The following is a 23974-nucleotide window of genomic DNA, read 5'->3' on the forward strand; positions in this document are numbered from 1 at the left end:
CTTCAGAAATATCTTTGATCTATAATTGGACACACAACTGCCAAGTTTCATGAATCTGACTTTATTATTTTTCCAAATATTTAAAATTAGCTTTTGGAGTTGTATGGCAGGTACCCGAACCTGCCAAGCAATTCCACTAAAACTTCGCAAATATATCTGATCTATAATTGGACACTCAACTGCCTAGTTTCATGAATTTGACTTTATTGTTTTTCCAAATATTTAAAATTATCTTTTGGAGTTGTATGGCAGGTACCCGAACCTGTCAAGCAATTCCACTAAAACTTCTCATGTATATCTGATCTATAATTGGACACACAACTGCCAAGTTTTATGAATCTAACTTTTTTATTTTTTCAATTATTTAAAGTAAGCTTTTGGACTTGTATGGGAGCTACTCGAACCTGTCAAGCAATTCCGCCAAAACTTCAAAAATATCTTTGACCTATAATTGGACACACAACTGCCAAGTTTCATGAATCTGACTTTATTATTTTTCCAAATATTTAAAATAAGCTTTTGGACTTGTATGGGAGCCACTCGAACCTGTCAAGCAATTCCACCAAAACTTCAGAAATATCTTTGACCTATAATTGGACACATGACTGCCAAGTTTCATGAATCTGACTTTATTATTTTGCCGAATATAAAAAATTTGCTGTTGGAGTTGTATGGCAGCCACCCGAACCGGTGCAGCTATCCCATTATCATTTTTAGAGCATGTGTAGAATATAATTGGACACATGTATACAAAATTTCATATTTATAGCTTTATTAGTTTTTGAAATAATTAAAATAAACTCTTTGAGTTGTATGGCAGCTACCCGAACCCGTTGTCCGAATTGGTCCAATAACAATAGGGTTCGTCCTTGGCACAAAAGAAGCAACTTGTGAAAGTTTGGTGTCGATTGCATTATTCGTTTTTGAGTTATCGTGCGATCGGACGGACGGACGGACGGACGGACGGACGGACGGACGGACATGTCTAAATCAACGCAGAATTTTACGCTGAGCAAGAATATATATATATGTCCATACCGCAGATGACTCCTTCAAGTAGTTACAAACTCCATACCAAAGTTAATATACCCTTCACGAAGTGCAGGGTATAAAAAAATGGTAAATTTAATGTACAGGCATGGTCAAATGAAACACCAAGTTACAGAATACTTGCAAACCAAATTAATCCACTTTTAGTTTAGTGCGCAAAAAATGTTCAGTAAAAAAACCACATTTACTATGAAATAGTTAATTACATATGTATATGAATTTGAAGATTGGAATAAGAAGTTAACGTAACTGAACTATAAGATATCAAAAAATTGGAAATAAAATTAGTATAAAAAATAAGAAGTATTGCTGTTGCAGAAAATAATCCAATTTGAAGGGAATTTAGTTTCTTATAAAAGTAATCATTTGGGTAAATAATCATTTGTTAATCATTCAAAGTAATTAACTTAGTACTTATAAGAAAACATTTTTAAAATAGTTAAGCAACTAATTGAGTTTTTAATCTGTTCATTTTCTAAAAATTTAAATTTAATAATTTGTCAATGACTTTTCAGCGTGATGAAGGGTTATTAAACCTTAATAATAAAATTAAAATTTTTTGCAGAAAAAAAATTTCTTAGTTTTTCTAGATTTACTTTAATTTTTGCGAGCAAAACAACGTTGTATTGCATAATTTTTGTTTTTGTTTTAATGAAATTACCTAATTATGAAAAAAAGAGAAATGAAAAAAAAATAAAATATTCGTCTCTAATGCATTGTATACCTATACCACTTTTATTTTTTGCACAACGCTTTATTTTCAAGTGAATGAATGAATGATACGTCAATTTTAAATTATGGTGTCATGTGATTAAGTAATAAAATGAATTTTTTTTGATGAATAAATTTCATTCAATTTTTGTTTTTAGGCACTTTTTTTCAAATGCGTAATTGAACTTATTTATACGATTAAGAAAATGAGGTAGAAAAAATTTTGTATTCACATTTACATTAAAATTTCTTGCATCACATTTACATTAAACTATTGATTAAAGAAATTTGCATACCATTAGCGTTTACACCTAATTATACGGTTGCAATACTTAAAATAATATTGTTATGTCAACTATCAAATTTCAAGATGACTAAGTTAAATTTAAAATTTAGGCATAAAAACCTGATTTAAAGCCCTTCTCACTATTTGTTGTAGAATTTTCAAAATTTTGAGTAGAAAACCCTCAAACTATTAAGTACATTAATTTGCTATATTATAAATTGAGTTATTAAAAGAACCGAAATTTCTTACGGTATAGAATGACAATAATTTGATATTGTTTTACATTGGACAGCTAGTCATTATTATTGTTAACATACACATGATGGACAACTAAGTATAAATAAATCAAATTTCGCTAACTAAAAAAAAAAACATTCCATTAAATTAAATTTTATATAAAATCTAATAAAATTCAATTAAATTAAATTCAATTTGAACTCCTAATAAGCATTTTCCGTCACTCTTTGAATTTAACAAAACTAAATGAATGCGTAATTTAGTATGCACATATTTACGAAAAAAAAAAATAAAACATAATTGAAAAATTATTCAGATATTTTAAAAATCGGTTTAAGTTTTATCATAAATTAATTTATATGTATATATAGTAAGTGAGTAGAAAATTTCCAAGGTTTCATTGAATATATAAATAATATGTACATATATATACATATGCATGTATATATTTGATTTTCAACTACGAAATAACCAATTAATCAACCATAACTATAAAAAATCAACAAAAAACAAAATTAAAATTAAATCTGACCTTCCCGGTCAAGAGGAAAAAAATTTAATATACGGCAAAATACAAAGCACCAAGTCTCGCGTGCTTGATTTGTAACTTACAAAATTGACGTACCTACATATATATACATATATATATATGTATGTCTCTTAAGTAGCACTATTTACATAAATACATACATGTTATATAAGTTAATTTGAAAGTTCTTATATAATTTCCAAATAAAAGTTAACGTACCTACTTAAATATTTTACATTGAATTATAAATTCTATACGAGTACTTCTATAATAATATTTTTAATACTAATATGATTGTATGAGTTACCAAACCCTTTATTTTATTTTGAAAAAAAAATATTACATATATTAATCCAAAAAAAATTTTTTTTTTATTTATTGACTAAGGTCTCAAATTTGGGTCACTTCTTTTGCGTTTACACACAATATTTTCATTGTTAATTTAATAAATTCTGCTTATAACTCATGTACATGTCCATTTTTACATTTTACATTTGTCTACTATGCAGACAAAAGTTCCTTAAGTACATAATAAATGTCAGTGACCTTTTTTTTCATTAGGTGTTCACTTTATGTAAAGTAAACTTACATGCTATTTAAAATAGGCAATGCACGAATATTTTTGTATACATATAACATACGTGAATAAATATGTATATATGTAAGTAAATGATTTTATATAAGACTTAAGAGTAGTCAACAACATTGAATTTATTTACAGTTGATAAAATTATAATAATATTATTAGTATAAAATATTAAAGTGAATAATTAACTTGTTAATAGAATTGTAAATAATGTGCCCGAACTTAATAGTACTTAGTTACAGTAATTAATTGTATTTAGTTAGCATATGGAAGTAATAGAATACTTTCATATATCATATTAATAATTAAAAATACATTTTTTATATAAAGCTCAAATAAGTTGAAAATTAATTTTCAAAATAACATCGTTGAGTCCTATCATTTGGGCTGTTCATTTAATTGTTAACTTTTATATAATATATAACCAAAGATTTAACAAACTAAATAAAACTAATAAAAAATTTTTTCTTATATTTTTCTCATAATTTTGCACCGATTGGTTTTCTTTTTTCTTTTCAGCTAAAAGTTCTTGCTTTTATTAATTTGATAATATCAAAAATTGAATTTTATTACAAACTTCTTTTATAACAAAATCTAAAATTCGTTAATAAAATTATGGGCAAATCTTAAAGTGATATATAAGATCTTATTTATGAATATAATTGAACACTTAGCTCTAGAATAATTCAAAAATAGTACCTTTTTAACAAAAACTTTTAACAAAATTTAATTATTCATAATTATTTATTAAATAAAATTAATTATTGTACTTAAATAACAAAAAATACTAAATTATAAAACTATTACAGAACAATTACTTTTGTAAGATACGTATTTTATCTGTCTTAAATATACTAAGATTAAGCATTTACTTTTATAGTAATACTTTTTTCACACTTAAACATGATTGAAAAAAAGAATTAATAATGAAACCACATTATAATATTGATAATCTTTATACACGAGAACTTAGATTAACCTCAAATTTAAGATTATAAGATCAAATGTAATAAAACTAGAAAATGCATGTAAGTAACTTGTAACGTACTAATGAAAAGTCTTGCTTTTAAACCACAAACTTATTATAATTTTATTGGCTTTAATATTAAATACTCGTATACGTAATTAAAAAATTTTATTCAATTTCATTTCGATTTCAATTTTCAGTAATAACCTTTAGTTCATTAAAATTTACGTTATTTTTGAAATTATGTAAAATCATAAACTTTTAGTATTTTTAGGGTGTTTTATAATATTTGTATAGTCGGAAATGTCAAAAACTTCACGTTTTATGCAAACCTTGTATGTAAAGAAAGTGATTTAGGACAGCATTTACGCAAATTTTACATTTATTCCCGTAAATGATTTTATATGGTTTAAATAAAAATAAACGTGAAATTTTCAATATTTAGGCTTATAAATTTATTTTTAGCTCCTATGTATGCTTAGAATGGTTTCCACATAAGAGGCCTCATATTTAAAAAACTACTCTGGAGTACTTTAATGTTTTATGTACATGTACAGGGTGTCTCGTATCAAAGTGCGTTGCTATATACCATTGTATGGTCCTTAATGAGTAGAAAAAACTTTTGTATGGAGACAATGTTTACAGCCCAGCCGGTTTATTGTACGAGTATATTGTAATAAAAATATTAAAATTCTGATTTTTTATCAAAATAACGATTCTTAAAAATGTCAACTGTTTTTTAGAATGATATTGCGATAAAAAATTAATAGTAGGCGATAAATATAGCTTTTAAAATCAATAAAAATCAAAAATAATGACAATTTTTTTTGGATTTTAAGGCCTTTAAAATCTTGACATAGAAATGGTTTTCGTGCTAAATCTTCTGTGCCATAAAAGATTTTCCAACATTTAGTGACTTAAATTAAAGCTGGGGAGAGTGGCCAAAATTATGTAAAAAAAATGTCGATATTTCAAAAAATAAAAGAAGGATTTTGCCCAAAATTCGATTATTTTAAGCCCTTTACTAGGCCTTTTAGAAACTGTTTGGTTGAAGCTCCTATCTTTTTCGGAACGCACGTTATAATCAAAAACACTTGGATAAGTGGAAATTTTGTTTTTAGAAAATTCGCTAAAATCCCTGTACTTATCTCGGAAACCTTTGAGATTTCGCATTTAGCCCGGAACAAAAGTTTTACCTATTTTCGACCCTCTAACCAATGGTATATGTTGTTGTATATCTTTTTGACTCACCCAGTATATGTATATATAATAGAATGAAAACATTGATTTCGTACATATAAGAGCTCAGGTTCAGTTTAAGCTCTTTAATGAACTGAGATGAAAAAAGGAGAATTATAATCAAAGACTATTCTCATAAAAATAATTTAATAGCTTATTTTATTTGTTTATAATATACTATTAAAACATTACAAACTCACACATTCAAATTAAGTAATTTAATTTTTATTTGTACAAAAGCAATAAAATTAAATTGACTAACCACTTCCATCTTTATGTTTTTGTTTTTCTTTTAATTTTCAATCGCAATTCTTCTCTTTTTCACATTTCCTGATTTGGATACATTATAAAATAATAAATTTATTACAATAGTAATATAGTTAATATTGGGATTGTAATTTTGCCCCTTCATGCACATCTCATATACTATATTCATACACGTATAATATATCTATAACCTATAAGTTTAATATAAATCTGACAATATAAACCAACAATTTTATGAACTTTTAAAATTGGTAATAAAAATTTTTAAATGAATTTGTTTTTCAACCTATTAAGTATAAATAAAATATTATTGTTCTTTATTTGTTCACTTTACTTTTATTTTGTTATATTCCGACATAGGAACATGGAGTATGGTATTACAAATTTATAATCAACGTGCAAATATGATAATAAAAAATGTATGCGAGAATTGGAATCAGCATAAATCATAATGGCAACTGTATAATACACACAGTATATATGTATGTGAGTGAGTACTTATTAATACATGTCTGTATACATAAAAAAATTAAGTATATATTATTTAAGGAAATATAATAAATATATTTTTATATTATACTTACTATTAAAACTAAAAATTTTATAAAATGAAAAATTTGCATTGACAATGATACTTCATACTTAGATCGTTATCAGTTTACTTAAAAATATCTAAAGTTTTAGATAATTTTAAGTAAATAAAGGATATTGTTAAACTCATATATGAAAATAGTAATTTAATGATAAACAAAGATAGTTTTGGAAACTACTTAAGTTCTTTATACTTAATTGTAATTTAATATTTTTATTATATTTATTCAAATTGATTAGGGACGAAATTGTTTCTTTTTTAAAATATGATTGCATTGTATTATCAACAATTCACATATGTAAATTTGTAAGTAAATTTGTAAAACAAGCAAGTAATTAGTTTTTCTAAATTCTTTTTACTAATTAGAGCAACGTAATATACATATCTACTTATATATACATATGAAATTAATTTTTGAGAATTTTTTTGCATAGCACAAATAACATAACAGTACCGGGCTAGTGATTATATATTGTTGAAACCCATTATGAATTAGCAATCAATCACATTGCGCAAAGCGTACAAACTAAAATTTTTATCAATTTCAATTTTTATTATTTAATTACTGAAACCTTAAAGGTATTACCTATTATATTTGCAGTCACCTTCATATTAAACAATAATTGTATAATTTAAGGTCGTACAATTATTTAATTTATGCGTGCTGATCACACAATTAGTATTATTGCTTAAAAACTTTTGGTGTAATTGGAGTTAGAAAATCTTATTACTAATATTTTTAAAATACATTCATCAAAATAAACTTATTAATATTTCAATTAAATTCTTAAGTAAACTGATTCGCAAAATCGATCAAATAAGTGTCTTTATAATTCTACAATAAAATACTGCCATACGAAGCACATTTTTTGATTATTTCATTTTTGTAAGCATAATTGTTTTGCCACATAGCAGTCAGTTTATTGAACTGAAATTCATTTTACAATTTAACTGTAATATTTATTACACAATATTTTACTCAATTTCTATAAATACAATTAAAATTCGCCCTTTATGTACTTAACTTTTTTTTTCGAAAGATTTTTATATTTGAAAGGTAACCCTCAAAAAAAGCTACATACTTAGCCCATAAGTTTAAAAATATTTTTTCTTTTGGAATTTATAAAATGTGTCGTAGAAAATTTTTATATTGTCTTATGTTTCAGGCGGATTTGTGGTTTTCTTAGCTAAAAATATATTTGGTGATTCTATTTTACTGTTTATTTTAATTTACCTATTTATTCTTGTTTCATAGTTTAAAATATAATTTTATTAAAATTAGATTTTATAAATAAAATGGCTATGAGATTCTTAAAACTTTTTTATACCATTTTGAAATTCTAATAAAAGTTCCAGTTTAAGTTATTTAGCCTAATTAAATATTTTAGAATAAGTAAGACTTGATATATATACATATATTATATTGATTGATTCATATACAATCTCATATAAATTTTACATTTAAAAAGTGATTCATAATTTTTATTCGGATACACATATAAGTACATATATTTTACTCGGAATTCAAATTAAAAAATTTATTTTTTAAATATGTAAATTAAAGTTCTAAACAAAAATTATTATAAAAGCTACCTATGAAAAAAAAACGAAAATATCATGTGACTTTAAACCACCTTGAAGATTATTTAATTAAAAACTTGTTCAAAAATCGCAAATAGTGGAAGAAAATAAAAAAATATTTCTAGGCTTACTTAATAATGAGTATATTTAATATGTGTAAACACAAACGTATCTAATTAAATGCTTATTTATTCAAAATATTTAGAAATCTCATAGGAACTAAGTAAGCTTCTTACTACCTATTCATTAAAACACTTAATCAGCCTAGGTCTTGATTTTTTATACCTCTATTTAATTGATAAATTTCAAATAATTTTAATTTTCAATAATTTTAATTTTTAATCAAACTATAAATTGCAACGAAGCTCTTTTCTTGTGCTATGAAATTTTATTCGTCTAACGGTGTTCTTTTTTTCTTGCAATTCAGTCTATAAATTTCAGTCTATAAGTTCTCAAAGATTCTCATAAAGATTTTAAAATTTATATAATTAACCTGCTTAATTAGTAGAGTTGGTTAAAATGTTTAATGTTACATATGAACGTGGGTACATATTTAAAAACGCACATAATGAATAATAAGTGTAAGTTTAAGGACTAACTTATGCATCTAAATTCAACTAATCATAATCATATATGCAATAAACTTGATATACTCAAAAACATTAAATAAAAAAAGGAAAATACTAATTGAAATGAAATAAGATTCACTTTCACACAAAAATCAATTGCAAGTGAAAAAAAATATAACCGGTTTCATGGCTTTTTTCCAAATAAGTAGTTAACGATTGTTATTTTTAACCGGCATGTTGTATGTATGTACATTTTCATATGGAGACTTAAATTGCAAGGAAAAATATTTTTATATACTGACTGATTTCAATAAAACTTTGAACCACCAAAATAATTTGGAAATTTTTAAGTTTGCATACAAACACGTAACAGCTGTAATTTATTCGAATTATTTTTTAATGACTATAATAATAAGCATTAATTTTTAACTTTTTTTAAAAGGACAAAATCGATCATGTCGAACAAATAAAAACAATTTTCTAATACAAGTATATACATACATATGTACATACTATGTTGATGTAAAGTGGACACCCAAACTATGTTCCACCTACTTGCAAAAATATCACATTATATGCAATTTGAACCTTAACCAACAAAAATTTATGACCTTTGCCAATGTATTTAAAAGTTCAAGGCTTAAAAAAGGATGTTATTGTTGATTGAGATTTTATAAAACATAAAAGAAAATGGATAAAATTACATATTATGTATTTATAAAAATTTAAATTAATTTATTGTAACTTACTTATTAAATGTTGCCTGGTAATCCTTTATTTGTTTTCGGCTAAATTCATGAAATTCTGTATAAACATTAACAACTTTGAACTTTTGTTGAGGTTTAACTTCCTCTCCGTTCTCTAAAGCTTCATTTATTTTTTGGCGCCGATTTAAAATATTACTTAATTCTGAATCCGCAGACATTATTTTATTAATTATTTGTTTTATTAATTTTCAAAAAAAAAGGGAGTTGAACTGAGAAGTATTGAAAAAAATTTCTCTCTAAAATCAATCGATAAAAATCTTTCTGTATATCAGAATTATCTCCGTAAGGAATTTTTCTACCTTTTGAGTATATTTTTTATTCACAATATTTACTTATTACTTATTAGTATATATTTGTTTATTGGTTTTTTACAATTATTTACAGGTGCATTGAACTTTTAAAATTTAAAAAAAAAAGATTAACAAATAAGGACAATAGTAAAATTTTGAACATTCAAGTAAAATAACAATAATTCACTTGCACTATTTTTACAAAACAACCGTAGTAACCACACTAATATTATTCACTTTTCAACGGCTAAATTTATACTAGTGTTTTTTCTTTAGATTCAAAATTTTGTGTTGAGTTGAGTTTATGAAAGAAAATTTTATTTGTTTTCATTTTAATTTTTATTTTTCTATTTTTGACATTCCGTTTTCAATGTTTTGTTTTTTTTTATTTATTCGTCAATCGTCTCGTAAATTCATCAGGCAACAATAAAATTAAATATTTTGACAATCCATCTACTGGTAATAGTGCAAAACTGTATATTACATCTTTTGTTGGAATGCAAAGTTTTGTAATTTATGATTAATTGAGTTTGATGAAAATCATAAAAATTGCACGTCTACACGTTTTAATATAAACTAATGGAACAAGAATAAGCTATCAAACAATTGCCAAACCATAATTTGCATGTTTGCGATGGTCCTAAAAAGAATTTTAGTTTCAAGTACACTCATTTGTTTTATTTTAAATAAAAAAAAACTCAAAATAACAATCTTGTATTATTAAATATATAGAAAGCATCAAATTATTTTATAATTGGACAATCACTAATATATAAGAACGAATTTCATAGTAAACTGCATAATTAGTATTAATGCATTTGCCGTTATAATCCCTTTTATAATAATTCGTATATTTAAATAATATGATTTTCTTTTGCATAATTAAAATTTAAGTTGGTTTTGAAAATTTAGTAAACATTTGATAAAATTTACGCAATTGCAATTTTAAAAAATTCAATATATACAAATTTTTGCTAAATACTTAACTACATTAACATAATATTAATTTTAGAAAAAGTTTGTATGGCAATGTGGTAACAGGCAACCCACGGGTTTGACATCAGTATGTTATACATATAAAAAATTATTCGATTCTCGTGAAATGTCAATCATTTTTGCGCCAATAATGTCAAGCCTGGGTAGGTAATGTATTATAATAGAAAGAAATCAGAAGGATATATTTTTAGTTGGTGTTCGGTACGGATTTTTGGAGTTTACTTGTAGTTTGTAGATGGTGGAATAGTATACATATTTATTTAAAAAGTTAATAAATAACTAGAATTTTTAATAAAAATCTAATTGTTTAAAGTTATTTATTTTTACTATAGTCTACATATTGTATTTTTTTCGTCGTATATATTTTTTAAATGTGAGTACCAAGTTATACATACATACGTATAATTTTATGTTATATCTGTAATGAGTTATTGATTTTAGCATGTTCTGTGAAAATCAATTCAGTTATAATTTCTATTCAAATATGTAATTTTTCATCTCTGTTTAAAAAAAAAAGAAAAAACGTGTTTTGTAGGTCAAACCCAATTTTTATTTCCATATAATTTCCTGTCAGTAAAACAAATTTATTTTTGTTGAAAATTAATGTATGAACTTTTGTAATATTATGCCTAAATATTAATAAAAATTCTATGACAAATTGTAATAAAATAAGTTATAGAATTTTTTTCTACTTTAGGTTAGTGATGATAGAAAATATTATTAATAAAATTATTTCAATATTAATTCTTTGATGACTATTATGTTTTTAGAATATTTTTTTATTTTTATTCACATATCGTCATACATATTATTTATGCACATGTCTTGTAGATATTTTTAGGGACTGCGTGTAATAAGTTAGTGGAATTTTCGTTGATTAGATTTAAAACTTCAAGAGGTTACTGAAAGTATCTGCACATGTTTTATAAGGGTATATATATATATATATACCCTTATAACAATTAAATACAATCAGAGGTATTTTAATTCAGAAGATCCTTGACATGAATTTTCTTAGAAAAAGAAAAGAACAAAAAAAAATGTAGAATTAAAAAGTAAAGCCTGCAAAGAAACTTAAAATAAGTATCTAACTAGGTATGCCTACCAATCTATAATTGTGTGTTATGAGAAAACAAAAGTTTTGAAATGTGAAATTTTCTTGTACAGAATAACAAGAAAGAAAACGTTTGGAGAAATGTTCCTGTTTAAAGATATAATTTTTATAACCTTTTTATAATGTTTTGCAATTTTCTTAGAATTAACCTATAACTGGAAATGATCTGCCATGTGCAGAATTAAAGTCTTACTTTTTAATAGTTTCTTTTTTTACTTTTTGGTAAGCTTCCCTTTCTTTAAACAATTTTTTCTTTTTAATACTAGTTTATGTAATATAGGTAATTAGTTATGCACAACAACTTATTTCCATAATTTCTATTTTGATTAAGTACTTATCAATTAATTGATTACCTACCTACCTCACTACTTAATTAGAAACTCAATTAACAAACAAATTCCTAAAAATTTTTGTTAAATTTTTTTTTGTTTTTTGTGTTATGCATGAATAAATTTAAATAATTTTCAGTTTTCGTAAAAATAAACAGAAAAAATACAGAAAAAATTTATTTAAAATTTGGAAAGTAATCTATTTTTCTAATAATAAACCCTGCATTAATTTTCTTTTGCGAGATGTGTCCTTCAATTTTATAAGTATATTCACACTTACATAATGTCCTTGAACCATTTAAGTACACACATTAGTGTCTACTTGGTATTAAAATAAGATACATAATATATATACATTTTTTATCCTTGAACTTTATATTCTTATCACTAAACATATATTTTTGATTTCGTCCTGTTACAAATGTTTTAAGCACACGTCAATCAAATATTCTTTGTTTATTTTTATATTAAATAAAATTCTAAAAGGGGTGGTAAAATAAAACTGTAATCAAAAATAGCTTAAAATTCAAATAAAAAATCGATATAAATAATTAAAATTTTTATAAATAAATAATGATTAAAATATTATGCTTTATTTTTTTATAAAATTGGTTATTATTTTATTCTTTTTAAAAAACAAGCATGAAATTAAATCTAAAACGAGCAAATAAAAAAAAACTTCCAAGTATTTAAAACCGAAATTTCTATGTGTATCTTTTATGAATGTTGCATAAATATTAATATGGGTTTTTCATGAAGATAAAGGAAAAAAAGATTTCAAACTTATTTTTCTTTTTTTCAATATTTTTTTTATGAAAAGTGCTTAAGGGTAACATCATTCGAAATATAATTTTAAAACAATCATGAAGTCATAAAAGACGCTTATAACGATTAAAAAATCAGAAAAATGGATTATAACAGTTTTCGGCCAACAATTAGAAGACCTAGATCAACATCATTATATGGTTTATCTGATCACTGTTATGATACAACCAGGAGTCGAGCATACAGTTATGAAGAAAAAGCACCAGTTAATTTTGGAAGACAATACAATTAGTAATTTTATAAGAAATATAATATTTTTTACAGACTATCTTTATACCCTTAAAATTTTAAGAAGTTTTGTATCTAAACAAATTTGTTAAGTAATGTTTTAGTTTTACAGACTTTTTTTGAATTACTCTTAAATACATTATTTATTATAATTTAATGTTACTTTAAATTACTTTTGTAGCATATACTACAGTAAAAATGACGAAATACAGATCTGTTTAACACCCTTCACATTCTTATTCTTAAATTATGTTAATATATATTTATCAAACTTTGACAAGGCCATTAATAATTTTATATCAATATTTTATTCTAAGTTTGAACAAATTTAATCTGAAGTATTTTTCTAATTTTCAAAACATATACGATTTATACATATATAAATTGATTAATACAAATCAAATAATTTAAAAAAATGAAGCTGGTTTGAAATAATATTTTTATTTCCAATACTGTTTCTAAAAAAATTTTTGTGTTTTATTTTTTCATTTCTAGTTTTTATGAAACCGAAGAAAGATACGCGGCAGACTATTTTTATCCTTATGAGAAAATGGCCTCTTTATTAGAAAAATCACCAACAACAAAAGGAAATGATACGAACGGTTCAATTTCAAGTGCAAGCGTAATGAACGATAAAATTCATCATAAGGATTTGCAATTTTCTTCAATATTACGAGAAAAAATTTCAAATAAAGATAAAACACAACTACTAGTTGATAATGAAGAAAATTCTTGGTTATATGATGTGGATATATTTAGAGAAAAATTAAAGAATCAACATTTTAATACTGCCAGTAATATTAGTTGTCATAATGGTAATGGATTTTACAATAATTCTCAAAATTTTTCTTATTTGCAACATAATAAAATCGAACAAGAATACTCTGATTCTTGTTATCAGCGACCTGTAGAGAAAACTCTAAATTTAAATTATGAAAACAAATTTCAAACGCGTAGTGAATCGGAACCTAACAATATTAGTGAGTTAAGATTTTCGCCATCTACTATTAAAATTAGTAATAATTTGATAAATGAACATAGAAGTAATGCCTCCAAAAAGCTTCCACCAACACCTCTCCAACAATATAGAATACGTGGTGCCGCCCAAGATTACTCGTTAAATCAAAATCAAATCAATAATAAAAATGAGTATGTTAAATTTTTTTCAATAAGCAAACGTTTCATTTTACTTATTTAATATTTTTTACAGTAACAAGCGAACTTCACCACCGAAAGTTTTAATATATAATAATAGTCAAACCCCTAGATCACCAAAAACGAAGAAGTCATTGATAAATTCTAGATCATCTGCCAGGGTTCCACAAACGGCGCGACCTTCATCGAAAAATCTCAATGAATTTAGAAGATGTAGAACTAAATCGCCATCACCAACCTTTACCCGGAATGTGCAAAAACGTTTTGATAGCGATGATAATAATATTGGTTTCAAATCAATGCGTAAAGCAAAATCAGCAACTCCTCCACCGAGGACTTTTGAACAGTTTTCTAATGCTGTTTTACCTATGCCAAAATCAGAAATTATAGTTCCATTTAATAATAACAATTTAGGAAAATCACATAAATCGAAAATTTCTAATAAAATAGTTGTAGAAAATTGTTCAAATTTTGAACACGAAAGATTTAGCTCTTCAACAGATAAGGAAAAAAAAATTGGACATGAACACCAGATCAATGATGAAGACGATGATAACGAAAGTTGTTATGAAGATGAGGAATATGAATTAAACGATGATTATATTGAATCATCATCTGATTCAGAAGATGGTTATAGCGGACATGCTTTCTCTAGATCTGAAAAATCAGAATCGCCGATTTTACCTGAAAATCAAATTTCCATACCTTCAGTACCAGAATCTGTACTCGTGCCTAGTTTATTCCCAAATATTCCACCATATTTGTCATTTGCGACAAATTTAGAAAAAGGTCCACCTGTACCCCCAGAACTTCATAAAGTATTGAAATGGAAATTGTCAAAAGTTATGCCAAAAGTGGTTCGTTACACATTAGTTAATTCAGGCTGCCGTGTCTTAAAAAGTAAGTAATATATAATAAATTGTATAAGAAAAACACAAATTTATTAATTTTTTGAAAATTATTTTATTAGAAACAAATGAGTGGATGGGAACATGGGGAAAACATATGAAAAGCCCATGTTTCAGAACAATCAGACCTTATCAAAAAATGAATCATTTACCTGGGTCATTTAAGATTGGGCGTAAGGACTCATGTTGGAAAAATTTACAAAAACAAGTTAACCGTCACGGAAAAAAGGAATTTGGGTTCATGCCAAAGTAATTGTCTTTAACCGAAATTTCCTACTTGACTATTTTAATTAATTTTTTTTTTTTTTTTTAGAACATATATTTTTCCCCACGATATAAACATTTTAAGGAAAACGTGGCCTAAATATCAGCAGCGTAATATTCGATGGATTATTAAGCCGCCAGCTAGTGCTCGAGGCACCGGCATCAGAGTAGTATTTGCATGGTCTCAAATTCCAAAAAGAAAACCACTAATTGTTCAAAGATATATAGAACGTCCGTTATTGATTAATGGAAGCAAATTTGATATCAGATTATATGTTTTAGTTACTTCAATAAATCCTCTTCGGGTGTATATGTACAAAGACGGTTTGGCTCGTTTCGCCTCAGGTAATTTACTATTTATGAGCATATTATAAAACTTATTGCTTTAAAATTATTTTGCAGTAAAATATAGCATGAAAGCAGAAACTTTACATGATCGCTGTATGCATTTAACAAATTATAGTATAAATAAACATTCAACAAACTATGCTAAGAATGAAGATGTTAACGCATGTGACGGTCATAAATGGACACTGAAATCTTTAATGACATATTTATCAAATACCGGAACTGATATATCTACACTATGGGTTACAATGAAAAATTTGGTTCTGCGCACTTTACTAGCTGGCGAAGAAGGAATCAATAACATGGTTAAAATCAATACTGGCAGTAGATATAATACGTTTGAGTTGTTTGGTTTTGATATATTGTTAGATTCAAACTTGGTACCTTGGTTATTAGAAGTAAATATTTCACCTTCTTTGCATTCGGATTTGCCATTAGATATGCATGTTAAAGGTCCTTTAGTTCAAGCTGTTTTAAATACAGCATTATATCATGTAAGTTTTCTGTTTTCTTTTGTATCTATTAATCATTAAAAAATATTTAATTTAAAAAGGTGCCCCCAAAGCTATCTTCCGAAAAACAAAAAGAGATTTGTGTTAAAACTGGAGTTAAAGGACCTCTTTGCTACGATAAGAGACTATATGTAACTTATTTATCTCGCACAGAAAAAATTAAACATAACCAATTTACAAGAAAAGATCTAGAAGATCGAGATGAGGTATTTGTAATTCCTGTTAATTTCATATTTATATTACGCAATATATATTTGGTTTGATATTTCAGTACCTGGACACTATTTTAGAAAATTTAACTCCAGATGATGTCCGTTGTTTAATAACATCTGAAGATGAACTAGCACGTTGTCTTCCATTAGAAAGAGTTTTTCCAACAAATAAAACTTATAAATTATTAAAATATACTGAGAGTCCCAGATATTATAATCGCCTCTTAGATGCATGGGAACATCGCTATAGTAACAATCGTAACGCTGGTATCAAACTTTTAAGCGAATTATGTGAAACAAATTATCATTTACAAGTACCGCCCGTACCAGCCCAAAGGGTAAGCCAGTTTAAATCTTATATTTTGTCTAGTAGAACAAAAACACAAACTAGTGAAATAATTAAAAAGAATAAAAAATCCAAAACTTTTAGAAAAGAATATATGTCAATTTCCGAAAACAGTTTTTAATTTTTATCATTTTTAATTTTTTTATTCAATTTTTTGTTTAGTTTTATTTTGTTAATTTAATTTTGTTATATACAAAAATGTCCTAAAAATAATAAAATTATGTAAGTGCACTTATTTTAATTTTTATACGTAATTTTTATATGTATTTTATTTAATTTACATAATATTTCTTTTTTTTTTAATTTACAAAAACAATTGTAAACAAAAAAAAAACATATTCAAATCTTCTAAACAAAAAAAAAACTAAAATTTTATGTAAAAAAATGTTTAAAAAAAAAATATCAAATTACTTTATAATCTGAGGGCTTTTGGCGTGCAATACAAGCTCTTTACTGGCGATGTCGTGCTTTATATTATCGTAAGTTTTTTTTTTTCTTAAATTCTCTTATGATTGAAAAACAAAATATGCCGAAATAATAACCTAATAAAAATAATTCTTATAAATATGAATTATATATAAAATATTAATATTGAACAAGCTTTGATAATAATTTAGGAAAGTACATAATCCAATAATAATGTTTCTAATTTTTTAGAAAATAATTTTGTTTTAGATAGAATTAAAAATTAATGAACTACATACATATATTAATAAATTACTAATCAATAAATTTTAAAATTTTATTTGAGTATAGGTTAATTATATAAACTTATATGTATATATATATATATATATAGTGTAACTATATACATATGTATTATGTATATAGGTAGGTTATAGAAAGGTCATGTATATTATATAATATTAAGCTAGTAAATTTCATTTGAATAGAACATTGAAATAGTAAGAAAAGTAAAAATAATTTAAATAAGTGTGTTAATATTTTTATTTAAAGAGTTATCTTTGATTTATATAAAACAATATTAGTTATGGATATAAAAAAATGAAAGTGTTTTCTAGTGATTTCAACAATTAGAACATATTTATTTTTTAAATTTATGTGTGATTTCGTTATAATGATTATAAAATGTAGTTTTTAAATTGTAAATTGTAATTTTTTTATAATAATTATCGAATAATAATAATACATATAAAAGTAAATAAATATTTTAAAGAAACTAAACTAAACACTAGTATGAAAATTTAATAAACAATTTCAAGATAACATTTTCATTTCAAATTTTATTTTTCATAATTATTATAATGTCCTTTTTCCGTTCCCACTCTTCCTAATTGAAATTGAATTGAAAATACATTATGTATCAACAGAACAGCAGCCCGACTTTATTTCATATCATTTTCGTTTTTTATACTAATAGTAAGAGAAAATATACATTAACAAAAAACTAACATTCTTGGTTATATAATATTTAGTGTCCTTAATTTTATGTTTTTTTAAATACTGTAAATTCATTACAATTTAAAAAAAATCAACATCTTTAGTAACAAGTCAAAAAAACATAACATAAATTCTTGTTTATTAATACTGTGATATAAAACAATTACATACTTAAAATTAATAAATTTTTGTTGGAGAAATTTTTTGAAAATTTTATTTAATCATTTAACTTATTTTTCTTTTCGTAAAAAATAAAGTGGCTTAAAAGAATATTAAAAAATTTAACTTTTCAATATGTATTTTTAAATTAAGTTTTGATTTGTTTTTCTTTTCTGTTTTTTAACCACAGATTGAACTAATTTTATATTTTTTCTGAATTTTCGAAAAACAAAAAAAAATGTTAACTATATTAAATATAAATTTTTGTGATCCACTAACATCATTAAATATTGAATTTGAAAATAAAAGAAAATAAAAACTCCCAGCCAAATATGCTTTTATAATAACAATATAAATAAAACTGTCAATGTTAAAATGGTTACATTTTCAAAATGCAAATAAATTATAAAAATGAATTAATTATTTACAATATGAAAATTCATATTTTTATCTTCTCTATATTCTTTGCCATGTCATTTTTACAGGAATTCTACATCATCAAATTTTTGAAGTGGATTTTGAAAACATAATTGAAGCTGTATCTTTATTAATTTTTACTGTTTTCTTAATAAACAATTTTACTAAACTTTGAAAATAAAGAAAAAAAAAAGAGAAATAATAATAAAACAAAATTACTTATTACAATTATAAATAAAAAAAATATAGCGAAAATCAATTAAAATAATTTGCTGAATCAATCATTTAAAAAAAAAATCAAATCAATTAAATATTTTTAACCTTTTTAAAAATACTAAAATCTTAAATATTAAAAAAAAAATTGTAGAAAAATTTTAAAAATACATAAATAGTAAAATTATTTTGATCAAAATTTTAAACGATAGCCGAGACTATTTTTTTATTAAGTTTTTTGAAAATAAAAAATTTTTTACTATATTTTTCTTATCTACAAATGTGAAAACATCAAACACAATTTACTACAAAACAAACTTATTTTATAGATAAATTTAAAAACACAAAAAAACTTAAAAAATTTATTTTTCTAAAAAAAAAACAACAATAACAAAAAATCTTTAATCTTTTTGACTATCAAAACAAAAAATCACAAAAACTTTTTATATTAGAAATTTGTTTTTTTTAAAAAAATAATAATTTCGATATTAAAAGATTTAGAGTAAGATGTATGAACATTTGAGTGTTTATGTACAATATTTATATGTATATATATATATTTGTATTACAAATATTAATAATGTATTAATAAAATAGTAATTTGCTCAAGTTATTATTATTATTATTATTATTATGCCACTAGCTAATTATTTAATAATAACGTACAAAATAAATAGAATATATAAATATAAAATGAAAATAAAACTGATAAAGAAAAAAACGCAAAACAAAATTAATTAGAATTATAATTTCCTTTATATACACATAAGATAATATACATATATGTAAACTGTATACATATATTATTATGATGAATAACGTAGAGTAACTATATAGCTAACATACAGAAGTTGAAAACAATTAATGTTAAAGACAGTAAGTTGTACAAACATCATAATTTTTTTGTTTTTTTTTATATACATTTTGGTTACCAAATATTTTTTATGTGTTAGTTTCTAATAATTCTATTAATTTAATTTAATTTGATTTTTTTCGGTTTAAAAAAGCATGAATTTTATATTGATACGTACGTGTATTAATAACGAGTCCCTAAATTTTTAAACTACATTATTCAAATGCCAAGTATTTCATAGTTTTGTCATAATTAATCTTAAATTTTAATTTTTATTCCACTAATTTGTTGTTATTGTTAATTTTTTTCTATTTTAATTTGTTAGTAAATAATATTTTATAAAAAAAAGTATAAACGTTGATATGAAAGTATCAACAATTTCAAGATTCTTTTAACAGGTTTTATAAATTACTCTAATTTATAAAAAAGTCATTCAAAATTAATTCAAAAATTTCATATCATGTTAACTCAACTTAAAAAAAAAATACAATAAAAAACAAAGTTTTATACTCAACAAACATGTTGAGTATAAATCATGTCAATGTTTTCTAAATTTAATTGGATATCGTATTCCTTTTTTTGTTTTAACCACAATGAAAATAATAAATTGAATAAACGTGTTGCATTGTAATATAAACTCTTTTGTTAATCCGATCTCCCATATACACCCCATATAATTTAAATTGCTTTCCAAGTATTCTGGTAATATTCAGGATCTTTAGTTAAGGTTCTTTAGTTTGGAAATGAAAACTTCCATTTTAATTTTTAAACTTTAAAATGTTTTGAAAGTGTGTTGAGGCATTAAAAATGGTATTTTTGAATTTAGCCTGAATTTTGCTATTCTAATTATTTTAACAATGTAGAATTTATTATGTTCCTTACAGCAGCATTTGGATAAATTTTCATTTTGATATGGGTATTTGAAAAAGTAAATTACATTTTTTTTTTAAATTTATAAAGTAAATAACATTAATTTTGAAGTTTTGAATTTAGGGACCTGCATTTGGCATACACGATTAATTAATTTTAATTAAATTAATAAAATTTTTTTACATTGTTAGAATTTTAAAATTTTAATAACAACATTTTATTCTTGAAAATAATTTTTAAAAATTCGATTCAGCTTAAAATTTTAATTTTTTTCCTAATTTTTATTGCAATTTTAATAGTTCCTTTATTTCTATATAATATTTCTGTTCTATAATTAAGTTAACTAATCAATTTCAAATATATTCGTTTTTTTTTATTCGTTAGTGGAATAACTTTTTAAATAAATAACATTTAGCTACACAAATTTAATATTGGCTTTTGTCTCTTACAATTTATTTTTTAAAAATTTCCTTAAATTTGTTCTTTTCATTGCTTTTAAAAGAGCAAGCGGGTGGTCTGGTTTATAGTAAAAAAATAATTTAATTGTCAATATGTGCTTAGAATAATTATGTCTTTTCAAGTAAACTACGTTACATTCTATAATGGTACTTTTGTACCAGTAAATAGTAATAGTAATTATTAAGAAAATAATTGCGAATTTATGCTATAAATTATGTTTTTGCATAATTTTCGCGAAAATAATTTTTTTTCGTAAAAAGTTTACAAATTAAAAAAAAATTGTTCTTTCAATCTTATGATAAAAAATTATTTTTTAAGAATATCAATATTAGGATGTCTACTAAAATGCAGATCTAACGTCAATTTGCTTAATTGAGCAATTGAAATTTCATTGCTGATTAAATCAAACTGTCATTAGATCTGCATTTTGGTAAATTCTAACACGTTTTCTCAACTTTTTGAAAAAAAAAAAACACTTTTAATAAATTTTTTAGCTTTATACTTTTAACTAAATATAAATAAAAATATGAAATTAAAATGTTTACAATAATTTTCAAGTAAACTTTCTATTTTGTTCAAATAGGTTTTTTTTGTTTAAAAAAGTAATAATATATGTGTTTTAAACTTTATGAAATTAGTGGAAAAACTAAAATAAATTTGATAATTTTTAGAATAAAAACTATTTCATATAAAAAATTTGTTTGAATTATCTAGCTATAAAATTCATATACATACATATGTATAAAATATAACTAATAATGTACGAAATCACCAAAAAAAAAATAGTTTATATTACATCTACCATATGCAAAACATTTGTAAGTTATGTATTTTTATATAATAGATAATTGAGTATTTATTTCTTTTTGGATAATCATTTATAATTAATATTCAAATTTTATAATATTTTTTTCTTTTTCAATCATTTTGTAGTGCATAGCCAGAATAGCCCGACAAACAAAATAAGAAAATCATGTATAACTCTTACATACATTGACCTTTTTTAGATGTGGATGCATTGACCGTATGCAGAAAACTTCTTTTATGCATGTTACACCCTCTTTTTACAGAAAATAAAATAGTATATAAAAGAAACGGAGTGGGAAGCATAAAAGAAGTTTTATACGTGTATGCATACACGTGTAAACAGGTTCATTTTCTATTCCTCATTGCAACTGCCATATCTCATTTTTTTGTAATTTGATTATTATATTCAATTTCAAGAACAAACACAAAAAAAAACAAAATCTATTCACAAAAACAATAACATTAACATTTACTCATTTGAAAATGCATTTTATTATTCAAATATATTCTTAAGTTTTTTATTTAGTTTAATATTAGATAAAATTTAAATTAAATGCATATGAACTAATTGCGGTACTTTCTATAAAAATCTATGGGATAAATAATTGTGTAAATAAATTGTAATTTTCATAACAATAAAATTTTTTAATATTTTCCAATTTTATAATGTTGGGAGTATAAAAATTAAAATTGAAAAGTTTAAATCATATACGAGTATTTAAACAAATCAAGTTTTGCAAAATTTCAACAATAACGTTCTAAATTTTGTATTAATAAAAAATTTGATATTAATGTTAGATTTGTTTTCGGTACATTTTAAAAGTTCGGCATTTTATTTAAATTGAGAAATTTAAATTTTTAAAAATTTTAATGTAATAATTTTTATTTTTGTTTTTTTTTTTTAACAAAATTTCACTTGCATTTAATCTTCGCATGTAGAATACTATAAATATTTGAAGTTATATTAAGTATTTTAAAAATTAATTTAATAAAATTATATACAAATATTATTAAAAAAATTTAAATCAAGTATTAAAAGTTCACTGTTTGGAAATAGTGTTGCCAATGTTTTAAAATTTTTTAAATACATATTTTATTTTTTTTCAATTATCGCTTCTTTTAAATTTTGATTTTTTTTTTTTGAAAATTTGTCTCTATTTTTTTGTTGTTTTTTTTTTTTATTTTTATATTGTATTTCTCTACGGTTCTCTACAAAAAAAAATTTACTAATAATAGAACATACAAATTAGGACTCGAACAATGAAAAAAATATTAACAATATCAGCCTCGCCAATGATGTTGCCAACAGCAACAGCGACAACATCCCAAATAGTAAAATGGGTCAGCAACAACAAAAGCAGGGGAACGAAATATACATGTTGGGCATTAGCAAAAGCTGCAAAGATGAGAATAACAAAAAAGAAATTATTAGTACAAGAGAAACAATTAGAGCAAAGAATTTCAGCAATAGATTACATCAAACACAAACAACATTCAAATCAAGAATTCGACGAAATTCAAATATAAATAATGTAATTAATCCTATTAAAATAACAACATCAACCGTACCAAATTCAATAATAATAGCAACACCATTAACATCATTAACTCCAACTATAATTGAGAGGCCAAAAAGTTATAGTTTTTTATATAGCAAACAGCAGTTACAGCAACAGCATCAACACCACGAATGCGAACCATCATTGATATCTAAAGGCAAATTAACTAAAACGTCTTAATTATTGAGAAGGAAAAATAAAAAACTCATTATTAATATTATTAATATTAATATATTTAAAAATTTTATTTGTTATTTTGTTTTTCTTTCATGAAAACGTATTATATTGTGCTTATTTGAATAATTAATTGTATTTTGTGTACATATTT

At 23.5% G+C, this 23974-nt stretch overlaps 2 protein-coding genes across 8 annotated transcripts in view; one reads left to right on the top strand and one right to left on the bottom strand.

The window, feature by feature from the left end:
* Positions 1-9912, bottom strand: part of LOC129608547 (EF-hand domain-containing protein D2 homolog) — a 38012-nt gene extending 28100 nt beyond the window's left edge. Inside the window, exon 1 of the mRNA XM_055520129.1 lies at positions 9364-9912. Within this exon, the coding sequence (XP_055376104.1) occupies positions 9364-9539 (176 nt within the window). The 5' untranslated portion in view covers positions 9540-9912. The remainder of the gene's footprint in view (positions 1-9363) is intronic.
* Positions 9913-10847: 935 nt separating this feature from the next.
* LOC129608545 (tubulin monoglutamylase TTLL4-like) lies at positions 10848-23893 on the top strand. Of its 7 annotated transcripts, none has more exons than XM_055520123.1 (10): positions 12940-13166; positions 13659-14312; positions 14374-15218; positions 15289-15475; positions 15540-15835; positions 15893-16332; positions 16392-16556; positions 16622-16900; positions 17333-17387; positions 18954-19145. In XM_055520123.1, the coding sequence occupies exons 1-10, from the start codon at positions 13018-13020 to the stop codon at positions 19058-19060; spliced, it is 3177 nt and encodes a 1058-aa protein (XP_055376098.1). In that variant the 5' UTR covers positions 12940-13017; the 3' UTR covers positions 19061-19145. The 7 variants fall into 7 exon arrangements, with proteins under 7 accessions (XP_055376097.1, XP_055376098.1, XP_055376100.1 ...); XM_055520125.1 differs by lacking the exon at positions 18954-19145 and adding an exon at positions 23338-23503 and having other exon boundaries at positions 12941-13166; XM_055520124.1 differs by lacking the exon at positions 18954-19145 and adding an exon at positions 23324-23474 and having other exon boundaries at positions 12941-13166.
* Positions 23894-23974: the final 81 nt, after the last annotated feature.

Source organism: Condylostylus longicornis, unplaced genomic scaffold (genome assembly GCF_029603195.1).
Source record: "Condylostylus longicornis isolate FDR11 unplaced genomic scaffold, ASM2960319v2 ptg000031l, whole genome shotgun sequence".
Lineage (NCBI taxonomy): Eukaryota > Metazoa > Arthropoda > Insecta > Diptera > Dolichopodidae > Condylostylus > Condylostylus longicornis.

Bases quoted from the DNA above. Each gene is read 5' to 3' on its own strand.
- LOC129608545 (XM_055520120.1), top strand. From the start codon at position 13,018: ATGGATTATAACAGTTTTCGGCCAACAATTAGAAGACCTAGATCAACA. The intron at 14,313-14,373 runs GTATGTTAAATT...TATTTTTTACAG, and splicing joins CAAATCAATAATAAAAATGA to TAACAAGCGAACTTCACCAC. The intron at 15,836-15,892 runs GTAATTTACTAT...ATTATTTTGCAG, and splicing joins TTTGGCTCGTTTCGCCTCAG to TAAAATATAGCATGAAAGCA.